This window comes from Trachypithecus francoisi, unplaced genomic scaffold (genome assembly GCF_009764315.1).
Source record: "Trachypithecus francoisi isolate TF-2019V2 unplaced genomic scaffold, Tfra_2.0 Lachesis_group9, whole genome shotgun sequence".
NCBI classification, from domain to species: domain Eukaryota; kingdom Metazoa; phylum Chordata; class Mammalia; order Primates; family Cercopithecidae; genus Trachypithecus; species Trachypithecus francoisi.
In genome coordinates, this window is record NW_022681474.1 from 4032687 (window position 1) to 4052643 (window position 19957).

Consider the following 19957-nt stretch of genomic DNA (forward strand, 5'->3'; position numbering starts at 1 on the left):
TTTCATGAGTCTTCTGGAACAGAAAGTCCCAGAGCTAAGTTTGAACAATGAAGAATATTCAGGAAGCAAAACATTGACTTCAGTGGAAAAATTCTTTCCTTTGTCTGATTTCTGTGATTGTGGTGTGATAAGTTCCCCCCTCACCCCAAGTTACTTAAGGGTGTTATGTCAGCTGCCTGAACCCTGAAGGCCAGGTAGTGGGCCACAGCCATGGTGCCCAGCCGAAGAGCAGATGTCCCTGAGAACCCAACCATTCTGGAGCACATCTGGGAACACACCAAGAAAAGAGTCTCATCACACATACACCGTAGGCAAACAGCTTACAGGAGTCCTAACTAGAGCAATTCGATGAGAAAGAAAGAAAGGGCATCCGAACGAGAAAAGAAGTCAAATTATCCCTGTTTGCAGATGATAGGATCTTATATTTGGAAAAACCTAAAGACTCCACCAAAAAACTATTAGCACTGATAAACAAATTCAATAAAGTTGCAGGATACAAAATCGATATTCAAAACTCAGTAGCATCTCTATATGCCAACAACCAACAATCTGAAAAAGAAATCAAGAAAGTAATCCCATTTACACCTGCTCCAAATGAAACACCTAGGAACACACTTAACCAAAGAAGTGAAAGATCTCTACAATAAAAACTAAAAAACGTTGATGCAAGAAATTAAAGAGGATCCAAATATGGATCCAAATATGGAATATGGAATCCTTAAAGAGGATCCAAATATGGAAAAATAGCCCATGTTCACAGATTGAAAGAATCAAGGTTGTTCAAATGTACATACTATCCAAAGCAATCTAGAGCGTCAATGCAATCCCCATCAAAGTTCCAATGACAGTCTTCATAGAAATAGAAAAAACAGTCCTAAAGGTATACAGAACCACAAAAGACCCCAAATAGCCAAAGCAATCCCGAGCAAAAAGAACAAAACTGGAGGAATCACATTACCTGACTTCAAATTATACTAAAGCTATAGTAACCAAAACAGCATGGTACTGGCATAGAGAACCCAGAAATGAATCCATAAACCTGCAATGAACTCATTTTCAACAAAGGTGCAAAGAACATACACTGGGGAAAGGACAGTCTCTTCAACAAATGGTGCGGTGAAAACTGGATATCCGTATGCAGGAGAATGAAACTAGACTTCTATCTCTCGCCATCTACAAAAATCAAATCAAAATGTACTCAAGAGGCTGGGCACGGTGGCTCATGCCTGTAATCCCAGCACTTTGGGAGGCCGAGGCAGGTGGATCACCTGAGGTCAGGAGTTTGAGACCAGGCTGGCTAGCATGGCAGTTTCTACTAAAAATACAAAAATTAGCCAGGCATTGTGGTGTGTGCTTGTAGTCTGAGCTACTCAGGAGGCTGAGGCAGGAGAATCACTTGAACCCAGGAGGCAGAGGTTGCAGTGAGCTGAGGTCACGACACCGTACTCCAGCCAGGGCAACAGAGCAAGACTGTCTCAAAAAAAAAAAATTAAAGACTTAAATCTAAGTCTTGAAACTATGAGATTACTAAAATAAAACATTGGGGAAACTCTCTAGGACATTGGTCTTGGCTAAGATTTGTTGAATAGTAACTCACAAGCACAGGTAACCAAAGCAAAAATAGACAAACGAGCAGATCTCCCAAACAATCTTGCTGCCATCCAGGAGTGCCTTACATGTACGTCTGAGTCATTCTTTCACTTTGGATCCTTCCCAGTTTTGAGGAAACCCTTTTGTTTTTTTTTTTTTTGAGATAGCGTCTTGCTCTGTTGTCCAGGATGGAACGCAGTGGCACAATCTTGGCCCATTGCAGCCTGGACCTCCCCACTCAGCCTCCTAAGCAGCTGGAACTAGAGGCGCATGTCACCACACCAGGCTAAATTTTGTTTCTGTAGAGATGGGGTTTTGCCCTGTTGCCCAGGCTGGTTTCAAGCTCCTGAGCTCAAGCACTCTACCCCCCTCAGCCTCCCAAAGTGCTGGGAATACAGGTGTGAGTCACCATGCCCAGCTAGGGAAAGATTCTTCTATACAGCCCAGGGTTTCTTCCATAACAACGAGTTAATAGATTATTAAGGGAAAAAAAAAAGGCTCCAAAATCTAAAACTTTCTAAGCACAAACATGACACTCAAAGGAAACACTGTAGCATTTCGGATTTTGGATTTTAGATTTGGGATTCTTAACCAGCAATTGTATATAATGTAAATATTCCAGAATCCAAAATCCAAAACAGTTCTGGTCCCAAGCATTTTGGATAAGGGATCCTCAACCTGTGTCAGAGAATGTCTATGAATATGTCCTTTAGAGTATTTTTAGGGCCTGAGGTTCATGTACAACAATGACAAAGAGACTCAAACAATTCTGTAATCCCTTAAATTTAAAAGCCACTCAGAAGCTTTTGCTGAGTAGTTTAAGTCTCTTTTATCTCACTTTTGATTCACATGTGCAATAAACGCCCACCAGCAGCAACATGGTTCAATACCCATACGGAGCTTCAAGTGGGCCATGGCTGGGGCAGGCAGTAGCATCTCAGGAAGGGGAAATTCTCTACCTTAAGAAGGAACCCTGCTGCCCCCTCAATGACAACCACAGCTTCTACTGCTGTATTCCATTTCTCAGACTTGAGTCTCAGATGTAATTAAGATATAAATACATTCTTCAGTTTTGGAGAATACCAAGTCTTTACAAGACACTTCTTTTTTGTTTGTAGAAACAGGGTCTTGCTCTGTTGCCCAGGCTGCAGTGCAGTGGTATGATCATAGCTCACTGCAGTCTTGCAGTCTTGAACTCCTGGGCTCACGTGATCTTCCTGCCTCAGCACTCCCCCTACCCCACAAGTAGCTAGGACTACAGGTGCATGCCACTGCGTCCAGCTAATTTACTTTTTGCAGAGATGAAGTTTCACTGTGTTGCACCAGCTAGTCTCGAGCTTCTGACTTCCACCAATCCTCCTGCCTTGGCCTCCCAAAGTGCTAGGATTGCAGGTGTCAGCTACCACACCCAGCCTTATAATACACTTTTATTGTATGTTGGCAACACTCGTTCTTCTCTGCCTAATAATATATACTTTAAGAGCTTAGCAGTTTTAGTTGTTGGCTGATGTTTAGACTGACAAGGTTTAAGAGTTTTAGAGGGTTTCATTTGGTTCCTCAAATGGACTGTGCTAAAAGCAATCCAGTCTCACTGTAAGGACTACTGTTGTGCTCTGGGATTATCCAGATGTAATGATGGAGATGCAATGGAGTAGTGATACAGAGTACAGATAATTAAAACAATAAAAATAAAGTAAAAAAACATAAAAGTCCAGGATTTGAATATAGCTTTTAATTTTTTTTTTTTTTTTTTTGAGACGGAGTCTCGCTGTGTCACCCAGGCTAGAGTGCAGTGGCCGGATCTCAGCACAATGCAAGCTCCACCTCCTGGGTTCACGCCATTCTCCTGCCTCAGCCTCCCCAGTAGCTGGGACTACAGGCGCCCGCCACTTCACCCAGCTAGTTTTTTTGCATTTTTTAGTAGAGACGGGGTTTCACTGTGTTAGCCAGGATGGTCTCGATCTCCTGACCTCGTGATCCGCCCATCTCGGCCTCCCAAAGTGCTGGGATTACAGGCTTGAGCCACCGCGCCCGGCCTATAGCTTTTAATTGAATTGAGCTTGGAATATATTCCTATTTTAACAGGCTATCTTAAATTTCTCCCCATAGGGCCGGGCGCGGTGGCTCAAGCCTGTAATCCCAGCACTTTGGGAGGCTGAGGCAGGTGGATCTCCTGAGGTCAGGAGTTCTAGACCAGCCTGGTCAACATGGCGAAACCCCATCTCAACTAAAAATACAAAAAAAAAATTAACCAGGCATGGTGGCAGGCGCCTGTAATCCCAGTTACTTGGGGGGCCAAGGCAGGAGAATTGCTTGAACCGGGGAGGCGGAGGTTGCAGTGAGCTGAGATCGCGCTACTGCACTCCAGCCTGGGGGACAAAAGCGAGACTTTGTCTCAAAAAAAAAAGTTAAAAAAGAAAAACAGCATAGCTATTTTTCTTAACATCAATTATAAGAATCAATAGAAACAGAAAAAATGATCCTAAAATTTATACGGAACCACAAAAGACCCAGAGGAGCCAAAGCAATCCAGTAATTGCTCAATTGCATAAATATTATCCTGGTTAAACTCTCTGTGTAGTTAAAAATAGTCTAAATTATACCCAAAAGAGATGGAGAAAAATTTTAAAAGTCTGTTTCCATCTGTCAGTGTCTGATTAAATATACTACCATTTGTCCATTTCTTTTTATAGATACATATTCTTTGTTGATTATATACACAAGAAAAAGTCTTTCTTAAACATTTTATATGCAACTGTACTTAAGTCAAACCCAGGGCTACTGCTAGTCTTACGGTGGTGTTTTGTATAGTTCAAAAGCTGCCGGTGTTTTGTGGATCCTGATGTACAAACACAGTACTTCTAAAAGACACCGAGAGGCACAAAAAGCTATGCAGTGGCACATATGAATAGATGGTACAGCTACTGACCTGAGCCGCAGGCCGGAGAAGGCTTCCACACAGACGGGTTGAGCTGCTTCCCCAGAGCTTCCTGGGGTCCCCACCATTTGACCTCTAGTTATCCCACTAGGATGGTTCCGAGAAATAGTCTGGAGTGGTTGGGAGGGGGCACTTGCCATCCTTGAAGATGAGCTTTTGGGCTCTAGAAAATTAACACAAATGAAAAGGCAACCACACAGATAATTACAAAATTTATTTGTACAGATTTGTTCCTTTGAGACAGGCACTCACTGTGTCACCCAGTGCAGTGGCGTGATCTGGGATCACTGCAACCTTCATCTCCTGGATTTAAGCGATTTCTGAGTAGCTGGGACCACAGGTATGTACCACCATGTCCGGCTAGTTTTTGTATTTTTTGTAGAGACGGGTTTTACAATGTTGCTCAGGCTGGTCTTGAACTCCCGAGCCCAAGCAATCTACCTAGGCCTCCCAAAGTGCCAGGATTATAAGCGTGAGCCACTGCACATAAGCACAGGCTGAATTGTTCTTTTTTTTTGAGATGGAGTTTCACTCTTGTTGCCCAGGCTGGAATGCAGTGGCACGATCTCGGCTCACCACAACCTCCGCCTCCCGGGTTTAAGCGATTCTCCTGCCTCAGCCTCCCAAGTAGCTGGGATTACAGGCATGCGCCACCATGCCCAGCTAATTCTGTATTTTTAGTAGCGACAGGGTTTCTCCTTGTTGGTCATGCTGGTCTCGAATTCCCGACCTCAGGTGATCCTCCCACCTCGGCCTCACAAAGTGCTGGGATTACAGGCGTGAGTCATTGCACCTGGCCAGGATTGTTCCTTTTTTAAAGCAACACATGCGATAATCAAATCCTGAGAGCAAAGCATGCCCACAATACCATTTCTCAGCCTTACAGTCAACAGCACTTTCTCTGATAACAACGTTCTACATTGGTGCTGTCCAATACAGTGGTAGCTACCAGACGTAGGTGGCCATCAGTCACTTAAATGTGACCCCGTGCTTTTAAGGAAATACATTTCTCATTAAATTTAATCTAATTTAAACTTAAATGTCCACATATGGCTAGTGGCTACTGTCCTACACAGTGCCACTCTAAAATACTGTTTCTCTATGCAGTGATGTTTACTGAGTATTCATCAAAATACAGAGCACTGGGGCAGATTCTCAAAGGGAGGAAAAGACCTCCTTCCGAATGAATAATTAGTGGAGATCCGTGTACAGTTCAAATTCTACTTTAAGAAAATCCAGGCCAGACGTGATGGCTCACACCTGTAATCCCAGCACTTTGGGAAGCTAAGGAGGGCAGATCACTTCAGGTCAAGAGTTCAAGACCAGCCTGGCCATCATGATGAAACCCTGTCTCTACTAAAAATACAAAATTAGCTGGGTGTGGTGGCGTGTGCTACTCGGGAGGCTGAGGCAGGAGAATTGCTTGAATCCAGGAGGCGGAGGTTGTAGTGAGCCCAGATTATGCCACTGCACTCCAACCTGGGTGACAACATGAGACTCTGTCTCAAAAATAAAAAAAAAATAAATAAATAATAAAAAATCCAAAGCTAGCTCCCCTTTTCTTCTTTCTTGTTTCATTTCATTCCATTCCATTTTATTTGTGGGGCCAAGGTGAGTTAGGGGTCTGGTATTCTATTCACTATTGCTTCATTAAATATCCCTGATGGAGTTACTGTTCATATTTTAGAAGTGTTTGATCATTCTCCAGAAGGTCAGACACTTGGGTATTTTCCTTAATACAATATCTCTCTTTCGTAAGATTGTTGTTTGCCCTCAAAGGGACTTTGGACCCCTGCTCTCCCACTAGGGGCCAGGGTGAACCTAGGACTTTAGAACCTAGAAGCCAGGCCCATTCCCCACCCCTCAAAACCAAACTTTGGACATTACGTCATGCAACACCTTAGTAATGCCAAAGGTCCTGAGGGGATGGATGCTACTCCTGAATGGATATCTGAATATATAACTTGCTGTCAGATTAATATGAACACTCAGGCAAAAGTCGTTCTCTACTACTGTGGCACAGACCCGTGCTACTCAAAGGGGCCTTTCCAAACACATGCAGCCAATGAAACGCTGTGTCCTCCAACCCAGGTTCTATCAGGACCACCCTGTCTTATGTCTCCTGGCAATACAAGAAAACCAATACATAGGGCAGAAATCCTTTTCATTGTTGCTTTGTGCATATACATGTGTGTGCTGAAATAGGACGGTATTTGAACACCATCCTATACTCCTGGCAAAGAAGTCGTTTCTAAAAAACAGCCCTTTTGGTTTAATACAACCTGGCTTCAAATAAAACTTGACCATTTTCTAAGGAAATAACTTCACAAGCCTAAAGAATGAGAACCTGACCAGTGGTTTTCCTTATGACAATCCTGGCAAAACTATGAGACTACAGAGTTAACAAAAAAATTCAACCTGTTAAGTACTTAGTAAATAGCTACTCTGTACCTAAGGATTTTCTTTTTTCTCACACAGGGTCTTACTCTGTGGAAGAGGATGGAGTGCAGTGGCGTGATGACAGCTCACTCTAGCCTCAAACTCCTGGGCTCAAATGATCCCCCCACCTCAGCCTCTCAGGTAGCTGAGACTACAGGCAAGCACCACACCTGGCTAATTTTTTTATTTACTGTAGAGATAGGGTCTTGCTATACAACCCAGGCTGGTCTCAGACTCCTAGGATCAAGCAATCCTCCCGCCTCGTGCCTTGGCCCTAAGGATTTTCTAGGCACTTTGAGATCTAGAGGAAGAACACAAAACAGATCATGTGGCTCCCATTCCCAAGAAACTGACTTTCTTTCTCAACGGGGAGATAAGACAGACCAAAAGACACAAACACCCACACACACACAAACACATACAACAGTGCCAAGATATTGAGGCCTCAAGTACCACACCTGGAGGTGAAGCCTTTGGTGTCCGGGCCACTCGCTTGGTTCTTGGTAGCGCAGGGACATCAAGCTCCGCAGAAAAGCATGTTGACTCCTGAATTCTCTGAACCCTCTTCTCCTTAAGAGGCGGCCGTGGAGACTTCTCTACTTCATTAAAAGTAAAGTAAGTGAGTAAAAACCCATTCAGAAAGAGGTTCAAAGGGCTGTTTGAACCGGAGTTGGATGCAGAAACAATGTGATAATTTCTTTTTTTTTTTTTTTTTTTGAGACAGAGTCTCCCTCTGTCGCCCAGGCTGGGGTGCAGTGGCCGGATCTCAGCTCACTGCAAGCTCTGCCTCCCGGGTTCCCGCCATTCTCCTGCCTTAGCCTCCCGAGTAGCTGGGACTACAGGCGCCCGCCACCTCACCCGGCTAGTTTTTTGTATTTTTTAGTAGAGACGGGGTTTCACCGTGTTAGCCAGGATGGTCTCGATCTCCTGACCTCGTGATCCGCCCGTCTCGGCCTCCCAAAGTGCTAGGATTACAGGTTTGAACCACCCCGCCCGGCCACGTGATAATTTCTTAATAACAGAAATGCACATGATTGCCAGAATGACAGTCTTCTTACCAGGAGATTTTTGCAGACGTGCTGGGCTTGCTGTCTGTTTAATTGTTGTTACTTTTAGCTGTTCTTGTAAGGACTTCATTTGCTCTTGCAAATTCCTTAATTCCTCTAGGAAATGAAAATATGCTAATTTAAGACCCAGGCATGAGAAAACATTCTACACGACAAAAATGCTGGCAATATTTTTGTTGTCCACTCCCTGCCCCAACACCTTGAGACCCACGATATAATCACATACCCAAAGCTCATGATTAACTTTTGTACTTCAAAGAGGTCCCTTAGAGAAATACATATTTTATTTAAAGTAATGAAGCACCCAATAGTAAAACTAGTTATAAATCTATACTATTAAGAGATGTCAGATATAAATCCACAGTTAACAAGTTTTTAGGACTTGAGAAATAATTATAGGCCAGGCATGGTGGCTCGTGCCTGTAAGCACAGCATTTTGGGAGGCTGAGGCAGGAGGATTGCGTGAGCCCAGGAGTTTGAGACCAGCATGGGCAACATAGGGAGATCCTGTATGTACAAAAACTGAAAAACTAAACAAACAAACAAAAATTAGCTGGGCATGGTGGTGCACGCCTATGGTCCCAGTTACTAGGGAGGCTGTGGCAGGAAGATCACTTGAGCCTGGGAGATGGAGGCTACAGTGAGCCAAGATTGCACCATTGCACTCCAGCCTGGGTGACAGAGCAAGATTCTGTCTAAAAAAAAAAAAAAATTCTATTTATTTCATAAATTGGATATCATAATTAATATGATAAATGCTGGCTTCTGTATTAGAAGAAACAGCCAACCACTGAATTTTATTATAGCTTAAAGATGTATGAGATGCCAGGAATAAGAAAAGAACATGTGTCGTCGGCCGGGCGCGGTGGCTCAAGCCTGTAATCCCAGCACTTTGGGAGGCCGAGGCGGGCGGATCACGAGGTCAGGAGATCGAGACCATCCTGGCTAACACGGTGAAACCCCGTCTCTACTAAAACATAAAAAAAACTAGCCGGGCGAGGTGGCGGGTGCCTGTCGTCCCAGCTACTTGGGAGGCTGAGGCAGGAGAATGGCGTGAACCCAGGAGACGGAGCTTGCAGTGAGCCAGGATCCAGCTACTACACTCCAGCCTGGGCGACAGAGCGAGACTCCGTCTCAAAAAAAAAAAAAAGAAAAGAACATGTGTCAAAGCTTCTGTTCAGGAATGCTCTGCTCAAATAGATACGTGGCAGCTTTACAGCCCTGTCTCTGGCTCCACATTCCACATAAATACCAAAGTACTACTATTCCATAAGAAACATGAAAAGTTTCAGAGGCATTCCGTACAGGATCCATTGCAGCTGGCTGACACTGACAGAGTCTGTAGTTTGTGCTGAAATGCTGGCCTTAAACATTTCATCTATCAACTGGTATAATTTTCTTTCTTTTTTGACAGTCATTTATCTCTACCCTGGAATCAGCAGCTATTTTGATGACAACTATCAGATTGGTGGTCTTCATCCAACTTATCCGAAAGAAATAAGGAAGGCAAGTAGTTAGAGCACCTTGCAACTCTTCATTTGTTTTCTCTCGACTGGGGGCAGGAGCAGGGAGGACCCTGTGTTCAGCTGACTGTGATGCAGGAATTTCTTCTTCATCTGTGAAGTCCTCCATATCTCCAAAGACAGTGGCCAAATTTTCCTTTTCATCTTTGGTCTTTCCTGTTTCTCCATCATCAGCTTCTTCTGTATAAGATTCACCGTCGCCGTCGGCATCAAAGAGCTCATCAAATGCGTCCGGCTCACCATTTTCCTGGGTCAAGAAGTTACTTTCTTCTGAATTACAATCCAAGGCTGACTCATTTTCCTCCAGCAATGCGGTCAGCAGAGACAGATTGTCTTCCTCGTCTAGGGGAAAAGAAGAGAAAGGACAGAGAATAAGCACAGCTGATTCCAAACATTCAACTTTAACAAGACAATTTAAATAACCCCACAGGAGGTAAGAGAAACTACCTAATGGGTACAATGCTCATTATCTGGGTGATGGGTTCAATCGTACGCCAAACTTCGCATCACACTATACACCTCTGTATCAAACCTGAATCTAAAATGAAAGCTGAAACTGGAAAAAACAAACAAAACAACAACAAACCCTACAGATGCACCATTTTGCCTAGTCCTTGTTCTTGTCTCTATCTTTCCTGTCCCCAGGTGCTTCTTAGGGGACACTGGGCTAAGAAGGGGCCAAAACTGCTGAGTAGAGTGGGCCAGCCACAGGGCTAAATGTCCTTATGCATTCTACTTCAATCAATGAGACAACTTCCCACACACCAACTTCCATGAAATTCAACCAAGGGAATAATTTTAAAACACCAAACATAGATTTAGGCTTTAGATGTATATAATTCCTGACCTTTAAGTTATTTGAGATTAAAAAAAAGATACAAACTATATAAAAAATACTAAGATCCCATCACTCAGAATTAGCCATCATTAACATTTTGTTGTTTGCTTCTTGCCTTTAACATTAAATAACACCTTCTAGATGAAGTCTGTCATGCCAAATCTTATCCCAACCCCTGACCACTGCCCCAGTTCCCATTGTAATCACTTTCATAATTTCCAGGCATCATTCCAGTCCATTTTTATGCTTTTACATAAATATATAGGCAGTCACAGTCAATATATATTACATGGTTTAAAAAATATTTACATAAATATTCCACACTGCATTACTCTGCATTCTGGGTTCATTCAACCTTGCTTGTAAGATTAACCCAAATCAAAACATATAGTTCTAGCCAGGCGCGGTGGCTCATGCCTGTAATCCCAGCACTTTGGGAGGCCAAGGCAGGAGGATCACCTGAGATCAGGAGCTCAAGACCAGCCTGGCCAAGAAAGTGAAACCCCGTCTCTACTAATAATACAAAAATTAGCCAGGCTTGGTGGCCCATGCCTGTAATCCGAGCTGTTCAGGAGGCTGAGGCAGGAGAACTGATGGAACCTGGGAGGTGGAGGTTGCAGTGAGCTGAGATCATGCCACTGCACTCCAGCCTGGGTATAGGGCGAGCCCATCTGAAAAACAAACAAAAACCCCCATATAGTTCTAGTTTATTTCTTTTCGTTGCTCTATTGTATCGTATAGTAAGACTGTGTTACACCTTATTCCATTTTCCAAAAAAGGACAATATGGGCTATTTCTAAATTTCCCCCACTACTAAATACGCTGTAATTGTGTATCCGTCTTCTTGCACATGTGTTTCTTGGGAATATCTATCAGAAATGGAATTGCTGCATTGCTGGGTACCCGCGTTTTCCAATTTTGCTAGATGGTGCCAGGTTGTTTTCAAAGTGGATGCACTCTTGAAATGTCATCATTCATCTGGGGTAATACCAGAGGTTCGTTGCCTCACGCAGAGGAAATCATGGATGCTGACACCCAAGAAGTGAGGTTAAGTGCAGAGGTTTAAAAGGCAAAAGAAAGAGAAGCGTTCTCAGCAGCAGAGAGGAGTCCCAGAAAAATTGGTTGCCCCTTCCATGGCGAAAGGCATGGGGTTTCATAGATGGGCTTGAGGATGCAGGGTCGGATTTACAGAGGACATGAAAGATTGGCTGGACTAGGTATGCATAGGGTGGAAAACCCGGCCACCCCACCCTAATCTTCTATTATGCAGGTGGTTCTCTACCTGGCCAGCGCCATGTTGCCTGTTTCTTTACCGTCCACGTGGTTGACAAAGGGACCACCATGTTGAACATGCCTGGCCCCCGGGAGCCTTTTCCTATTGGCACAGCTGCGGGTATTCACCCGTGCAAATTACTAGCTTGCTTTCCTATGTCTGCAGTTTGATTTTTCAGGCTGCCCTTTGTTAGAAATTACTTGGGGGCTGCTTTTTGTTAAAAGGGAAATTCTGCTGAGGACTCTGTTGCCCTTACTATCTCCCTAAATAATTGCTGTCTCCCGTATCACTCTCACTAGTGCTGTACACAAGGGCCTCTTCTCCCCACCACCTCATCAATATCTGATGTGTCATTTAAATTTTTTTTGCCAGTCTGATGGACGATGTAAAAAGACATCTCACTGTTTTGATTTGCATTTCTTGGATTACTACTGGTGAGGTTAAGAATTGCTTACGTTTATTTGCCAATCAGATTTCTTCTTTCTTGATTTGTCTATTTTCTTTGCTCTTCCCCCCCACCCCCAAATTGGGCACTAGTTGTTTATAAAATCAGAGGTATTTAATGGAAAAATATTCAGGGTATCTGACCTACTCTCCTTGTCTGAAATTCAGGGGCTAGAGTCTGAGAGGGTGAGGGCTTGTTCAGGATCACACGGAGAAACAGATCAGTGCAGGAGCTGGGTCAATAAGGAATCTTTAGATCAACAAACCAATGTCCTTTCCACCACTCTACAATCCTTTACCAGAAGGAAAGAGCCAGTAGCCCAACTTCAGGCCTAGAATCTGATGACAGGGCCTAATGCTCAGAGTAAGAGGTTGTATAAGGATTAGCTTGAGTTGCTTAGTCCACAAATACTCCAAGACTGCACAGTGCAAGAGAGAAGAGATCACCCTGTGCTCTAGGTGAGAGTGCCACACGCCTCCAAGGAAGCAAAGAGGCCTCCATCATCTCTTGTTCCCATCTGCCAAAGAGGGCACACCCCAAGAAGAGGCTCTGGCTCACCCCACTGGGGGGCACAGGTGGAAAATGCTGCCTGGGGACCCCATACCTTTCACTTTGAACCCATCTTCTTTCACAAGAGAACCAGGGCTAATCCCATGGTGACTCACAACCCCGTTTACCTGTCACCATCAAAAATCATGTCTTCCCTGTATTACGCTGACTCAATCTCCCAGCCTCTTTGTTCTCAAACCCCTGGGACGTGAAATCTACTACCAGCACGTTTCCCGGATCCCCGGTGGCTCTTACAACAGAAATCTGGCTACCCCTGGAACCCTCTTGAATGGAAAGCGTTTAATAGTTCACACCTCACATGGCAATGTCTAGAATAGTGTTCGGCACGTATTAGGCATGCAGTAATTATTTGTTGATCAACTTCAGGGTCCTGATGTCTTCTTTATCACTGTCACTTTGGAACGATTCACTCTTCTTCCAGATCACAGCTCTCTGAAGTTCATGACACCAGATTCTGGCATCAAGAACCCCTCACGGCACTGTCATGCGCTGATCATCGTGTGTGTATCATGCAATGCCCCCCGGTCCTCCCTCCATCTCTACTGCTCTCCCCCTCCTGGAGCACTTCAACCTCCACAAGAATGGTCCAGCCCACATCTTGGTCGCTGGGTTTCTCATCCACCGCCCATCTTAGCTACCCACTCCCATAGTGACTCCAACTCATCACAGCAAAGCACAACTGACCTCTGAGCGTCCCTCTGCGATCCCACTTCCCATCCTTTCAGCCTGCTCACTCTAGTATTCACACCCAGCAGCTCTTCAGCTTCATCCACATGTCTAATCCATCAGCCTATCTACAATGTGTTTCCTGTCCATCACCCCCTGCCCCTGATGCCCTCCCTGTGGATCCATGTTCAACACCATCATCACTGCCTTCTAAAGACTCAATTCCCTGGCTGGTGAATGGTTCTGGTGAAAGACTCGCTACCAGGCTGACTGGTCTTTTTTGTTTATTTATTATTTTTTCAAGACAAGGTCACCCAGGCTGGAGTGCAGTGTCACAATCTTAGCTCACTGTAGCTTCAAATTCCTGGGCTCAAGCGATCCTCTTGCCTTAGCCTCCCAAGCAGCAGGGACTAGAGGTGCACACCACCATGCCCAGCTTATTAAATTTTTTTTCTGGAGAGATGGGGGTCTTGCCATGTTGCCCAGGCTGGTCTTGAACTCCTGGCCTCAAGTGATGCTCCTGCCTCAGCCTCCTAAAGTGCTGGGACTACAGGCGTGATCAACAAGACCCTGAGCTAACTTTAAATTTTTGCACACCCATAACAAACAGGCGTTCAGCACTGCTTAAAGATTCCCACACTTCCCCAATCCATTCGCTTTCCCAGGCTCTGATCACTTCACACTGTCTCTCCTCAAACCTCCTATGCCCACTCCCCACTCTTTACTCTTAGCTGATGATCTTGTTCAGAGTAGATAATCAAATAACCTTTTTATTTTTATTTTTTTTTGAGACAGAGTTTTGCTCTTGTTGCCCAGGCTGTAGTGCAATGGCGTGATCTCGGCTCACTGCAATCTCCACTTCCTGGGTTCAAGTGATTCTCCTGCCTCAGCCTCCCGAGTAGCTGGGATTACAGGCATGCGCCAACACGCCTGGCTAATTTTGTATTTTTAGTAAAGACAGAGGTTTCTCCATGTTAATCAGGCCGGTCTCGAACTCCCGACCTCAGGCGATCCACCTGCCTTGGCCTCTCAAAGTGCTGGGATTATAGGCGTGAGCCACAGAGCCCAGCCCTTGGCTCTATTTTACAGAAAAAATAGATGCAATCAGACTTCCTCATCCTTCACTCCCAACTCTGAAGAAGTTATCTTCTCTGCTTTCCCTCCTAGGACTAAGTATCTCGTGCTATTCAGCCAATTATTCCACTTCCACTCTTACACCGGGTCCCACTCCTCAGCTTCTCAAAGACTTCATTCTACAATTACCACCTGTCTGGCTCCTGCATCCCCAATTTCTCCCTCTCCTTGGAAGCACTCCTGTCAGCATACAAAGACATTGCAGTGTCTCCCATCTACTAACTACCCGTTTATTGTTTTGTTATCTTGCTCCCTCCACTAAAATATAAGCAGGAACATTGTTCAACAGTATATCCCAAGTACCATACACTTTCCGATTTCTTCTACACCGGCCAAATTGTGAAGCCATGCCAATCAAATGAGATGTTCTTACTAAATATTATGATTTCTTTTTCCTCTTTTTTTTTTGGAGACGGGGTCCTGCTCTGTCATCCAGGCTGGAGGTGCAGTGGTAGGATCTCGACTCAATGCAACCTCTGCCTCCCAGATTCAAGCGATCCTCCAGCCTCGGCCTCCTGAGTAGCAGGGATTACAGGCACATGCCACCACACCAGGTTAATTTCTGTAGTTTTAGTAGAAATGGGATTTCACTATGCTAGCCAGGCTGGTCTCGAACTCCTGACCTCAGGTAATCCACTCACCTTGGCCTCGCAAAGTGCTGGGATTACAGGCATGAGCCACCACTCCCGGCCTAAACATTATGATTTTTTTTTTCTTGACCTATACTGTTTCCAGATAGAGACTATGATTTCTTAGAGAACATGTATCCATTCACCTCTTATTTTCATGTCAATCTCATAGCAGAAAATGATGCTTTGTATTATATAACCTGCCCTGTAGGCAATTTGCCAATTTTAAGAAACAGGAAACTACCACGATAGCATCGGGCAATGAGTTTCACATAAGGAATAACCCTTATCCGAGGGTTTATTTTCTGTGGTTTTGATTTTCCACGGTCACTGTGGTTGAGGACAGTACAATGGGTATTTTGAGAGTGCAAAAGATACTTTAGAGAGAGACCAGATTCACATAACTTTTATTACAGTATATTGTCATAATGGTTCCATTTGAGTATTGTTATTGTTATGGCCTAATTCATAAGCTATACTTTATCACAGGTATGTATGTAGGGGAGAAAACGCAGCATGCCTAGGGGTTCGTACCATCCTCGGTTGCAGGCATCCGCTGGGAGTGTTGAAACACACCTCTCGGGGGGATGACGGGGGCCACTGTGCATCACAGTGTGAGGAGTTTCAAGTTTTTTTTAAAAGGGCAAAGTGTCATACGTTTGAATTTTAAAAAATCCAGTTTCAGATTATGAGTTCGATTATGCAACTAGATCTCTTCACAACCAGCACAATCATTTTAATTTTTTAAAAATAGAAATGAGGTCTCACTCTATTGCCCAGGCTGGTCTTGAACTCCTGGGGCTCAAGCAATCCTCCCGCCCCGGCCTCCCAAAGTGCTGAGATGATAAGCGTGAGCCACTGCACCCAGCCCAGCACAATCATTTTAGATGATTGCTAATTAGTGCAACACCTCTTTTCTAGGTAAACATTTTGTATACACCCCTTGCAAAATGAACAAAATTAGAAAGGATTATATTAATAAAAACTTAAGTCAGAGCTACACTAAAATCACTTCAACAGATTTCATTATCAAATGTAAATTCTGAAGTCAGACCACCTGGTTTAAAGCCTTGCTCTGCCAGCTTGAACTGTGACAAGTTACTAAACATCCCTGTTTTCCTGCCTATAAAATATGTTTGCCTGAGGACTGAATCAGTTCATTTCCATAAGAATCTTGGAGCAGTGCCTGGCCCAATGTACACCTACCAGCTATTGTAATTATGAAAGACAATCACTGTTGCCAGAAGAAATCTCATCTGATAAAGTAACATTCAGTGACCTCTGTGAGACAGGAGATTGCTTCAGAACCTCTAAGACAACACCTGAGGGCTGGGGAGCATTTTCACCATTACACAAGTAGAATAAATAACAAGTCCATGGACAAAAGGGTAGTTTTCCTTGAAACAGAGAAACAGAAAATTGCCAGGCCTTACCATCCATGCTGTCAAGAGGACAGTTACGACAGGAAACTTCAACGGAGGCTCAGGTGCCCAGGAGATGAGCAATGTAGAATCTTGGCTGTGTGAAATCAACATTAGAAACGTCACTTTCAATTCTTCTGTTTCGCTCACAACGCACACCTCCACCAAACCCAGAATCCTACCACTCCTCTGGGCTCTAACCTCAGAAATCATCCAGAATCTGACCACTTCTCGCCTCCTCTCTCCACACCGCCAATGCCATCTCCCTCGCTGGATGTAACCAGCTCACTTTTACTTGTCTTTAAACTAAGGTTACAGAAATTCATTGAGATGCAGAGCAGTTTGTATCACACTGGATTACATGGATGAGATAAATTATGAGGAAGAACTATTGGGGTTGGCTGGGCATGGTGGCTCAACGCCTGTAATACCAGCCCTTTGGGAAGCTAAGATGGGCGCATCACTTGAGGCCAGAAGTTTGAGACCTGCCTGGTCACATAGCAAGACCTGGTCTCTTTTTAAAAAATGACACACACACACGAATTATTGGGGTCGATCTAAATCAGGCTATTCTCTCATTTTATTCACTGTAACACACCTGACATCTGCATTATCCACGGCAGCTTACTGTGTGATTCTGCTTAGTTGCAGCCTTATTGACAATCATGATTTTGATTCAATACTGTCAGCAAAGCACAGAGAAACAGCATAGCTAATTAAGACAGAGTTGTTATCACTGTGTGCACTTCTCTTTTCATTTAAGATGATTTTTTAAACTGCAAGAAAAAAAGTATAAAATTTTCTAGGCTCTTATTTAACTTAAATGTGCTCTTTGGCAAGTTCAATGTCAAAGAACTAATTACAGTGATTACAGTGCTTTCTTTTCTTTTTTTTAGACAGGATCTTGCTGTCACTGGGGCTGGAGTGCAGTGGTGCCATCGGCTCACTACAACCTCCGCCTTTGAGGCTCCAGCGATTCTCCTGCCTCAGCCTCCCAAGTTGCTGGGATTATAAGTGTGTGCTACCACACCCGGCTAATTTTTGAGTTTTTTGTAGAGACAGGGTTTTGCCATGTTGCCCAGGCTGGTCTTGAACCCCTGACGTCAAGTGATTCGACTGCCTTTACCTCCCAAAGGCGCTTTTTTTTTTTTTTTGAGACAGAGTCTCTGTCACCCAGGCTGGAGGGCAATAGCGCAATCTCGGCTCACTGCAAACTCCGCCTCCCGGGTTCACGCCATTCCCCTGCCTCAGCCTCCCGAGTAGCCAGGACTACAGGCGCCAGCCACCAGGCCAGGCTCATTTTTTCTATTTTTAGTAGAGACGGGGTTTCACCGTTTAAGCCAGGATAATCTCGATCTCCTGACCTTGTGATCCGCCCGCCTCGGCCTCCCAAAGTGCTAGGATAACAGGCGTGAGCCACCGCCCCCGGCCTTTTTTTTTCTTTTTTTTTTTTTTTTTGAGGCAGAGTCTCGCTCTGCCGCCCAGGCTGGAGTGCAGTGGCCGGATCTCAGCTCACTGCAAGCTCTGCCTCCTGGGTTTACGCCATTCTCCTGCCTCAGCCTCCCGAGTAGCTGGGACTACAGGCGCCCGCCACTTCACCCGGCTAGTTTTTTGTATTGTTTAATAGAGACGGGGTTTCACCGTATTAGCCAGGATGGTCTCGATCTCCTGACCTCGTGATCCGCCCGTCTCGGCCTCCCAAAGTGCTGGGATTACAGGCTTGAGCCACCGCGCCCGGCCTTTTTTTTTCTTTTTTTTTTTTTTTTTGAGGCAGAGTCTCGCTCTGCCGCCCAGGCTGGAGTGCAGTGGCCGGATCTCAGCTCACTGCAAGCTCTGCCTCCTGGGTTTACGCCATTCTCCTGCCTCAGCCTCCGAGTAGCTGGGACTACAGGCGCCCGCCACTTCACCCGGCTAGTTTTTTGTATTGTTTAATAGAGACGGGGTTTCACCGTATTAGCCAGGATGGTCTCGATCTCCTGACCTCGTGATCCGCCCGTCTCGGCCTCCCAAAGTGCTGGGATTACAGGCTTGAGCCACCGCGCCCGGCCTTTTTCTTTTTTCTTTTTTTGAGATGTTGTCTCATGCTGTCGCCCAGGCTGGAGTGCAGTGGCGCGATCTCGGCTCACTGCAAGCTCCGCCTCCAGAGTTCAAGTGATTCTCCTGCCTCAGCCTCCCGGGTAGCTGGGATTACAGGCGCCAGCCAGTACATCCAGCTAATTTTTTGTATTTTTAGTAGAGACATGGTTTCACCGTCTTGGCCAGACTAGTCTCAGTGATTCGCCCGCCTGGGCCTCCCAAAGTGCTGAGATGACAGGCGTGAGCCACCACGGCTGGTCGCTTTTAAAAAATTCATTCAACAAACATTTCCACGGCCCCCTCATGTGCCACACACTGGGCTATCTACTGGGGAATCTATTGGACAGTAAGCTTCCTGAGGGTTAGGAGCAAACTGTCTTGTTCAAGTCTATAACCTGCCTCGCCTTTCCCCAAAATGAAACTGTGCACCCTCCCTCGCCCTCAAATCCAGGGCCACTGACAAGTACTGTGGTTCCATCTCCAAAACACTGCTCAAATCTACCACTTCTCTCCAACTTCACTGCCAGAACCATAGGCCAAGCTACCATCAAGCTTTCACCCGATGACTGTGTTAGCTTTCTATGCTGGTCTCTTTGTACCCCTGCAATCTAGTCTCCATACAACAGCCACAGTAACCTTCCCTTTCCTTAGTAACCTTTTAGGAACATAAATCAGTTCATGGGGATCCCTTCGTTGAAATTCTTTAATGATTTTCCATTGCCCTTAGAACAAAATCTGCAAAGCCCGCGAGGCAATGATTCATATTCTCTCTCCCTTTCCAAGCTTTCTACTCCCTCACCTTTTCCACAATCCACCACGTCCAACTCTACCTACCCAGACACCCAAAACAATGCTCCAGCCGGGCCAGCCCGCTTCCACTTTCTGGAACACACTAAGTTGCTTTGAGGTCTCAGGCTTTGTTGGAAGAAAGCTCCCCCCAGGCCCTTCTCGCCCTTCGGTCTCCACTTATTCATCTTTCTGAGACCTTCTGGACGACCCTGAGTCGTCCACTGTCGTGCATTTGTTTATTGCCTGCTCGTCCCTTTAAACTGTAAGCGCCGTGAAGGCAGAGGAAATGTGATCCCAGTCCTGCACACCATCCGCGTTCAACAATCATTAGCAAATCATGAATACGAGAAATCAATGAATGAATGAATGAATGAATAAAAGAAAGCCCAGGCGGCAAGCACTTGGCAAGCACTTAAAAGGTTGCTTTTAAAAAGAAGAACCCGGTTCCTTAGTAGACGGCCGGCAACTCCCAGCCCCCGGCCCGGCCATGCCAGCCCCGCGCGGTCCCGCGCTGCCGCCAAATCCAGATCGCGCCCACCCGAGCTCCCAAGACCCCGCG

General features: G+C 45.2%; 1 protein-coding gene across 2 annotated transcripts in view; it reads right to left on the reverse strand.

Annotated features, from left to right (window-relative positions):
- MCM10 (minichromosome maintenance 10 replication initiation factor) overlaps nt 1-19957 on the reverse strand; it is a 53954-nt gene that overhangs the window by 33845 nt on the left and 152 nt on the right. Inside the window, exons 2-6 of one of the 2 annotated variants that reach the window (XM_033208312.1) lie at nt 16546-16630; nt 9558-9899; nt 8026-8130; nt 7426-7566; nt 4520-4691 (exon numbers count right to left, since the gene is read on the reverse strand). In XM_033208312.1, the coding sequence (XP_033064203.1) occupies nt 4520-4691; nt 7426-7566; nt 8026-8130; nt 9558-9899; nt 16546-16552 (767 nt within the window). In that variant the 5' untranslated portion in view covers nt 16553-16630. The remainder of the gene's footprint in view (nt 1-4519; nt 4692-7425; nt 7567-8025; nt 8131-9557; nt 9900-16545; nt 16631-19957) is intronic. The other variant, XM_033208313.1, reaches the window with a different exon arrangement.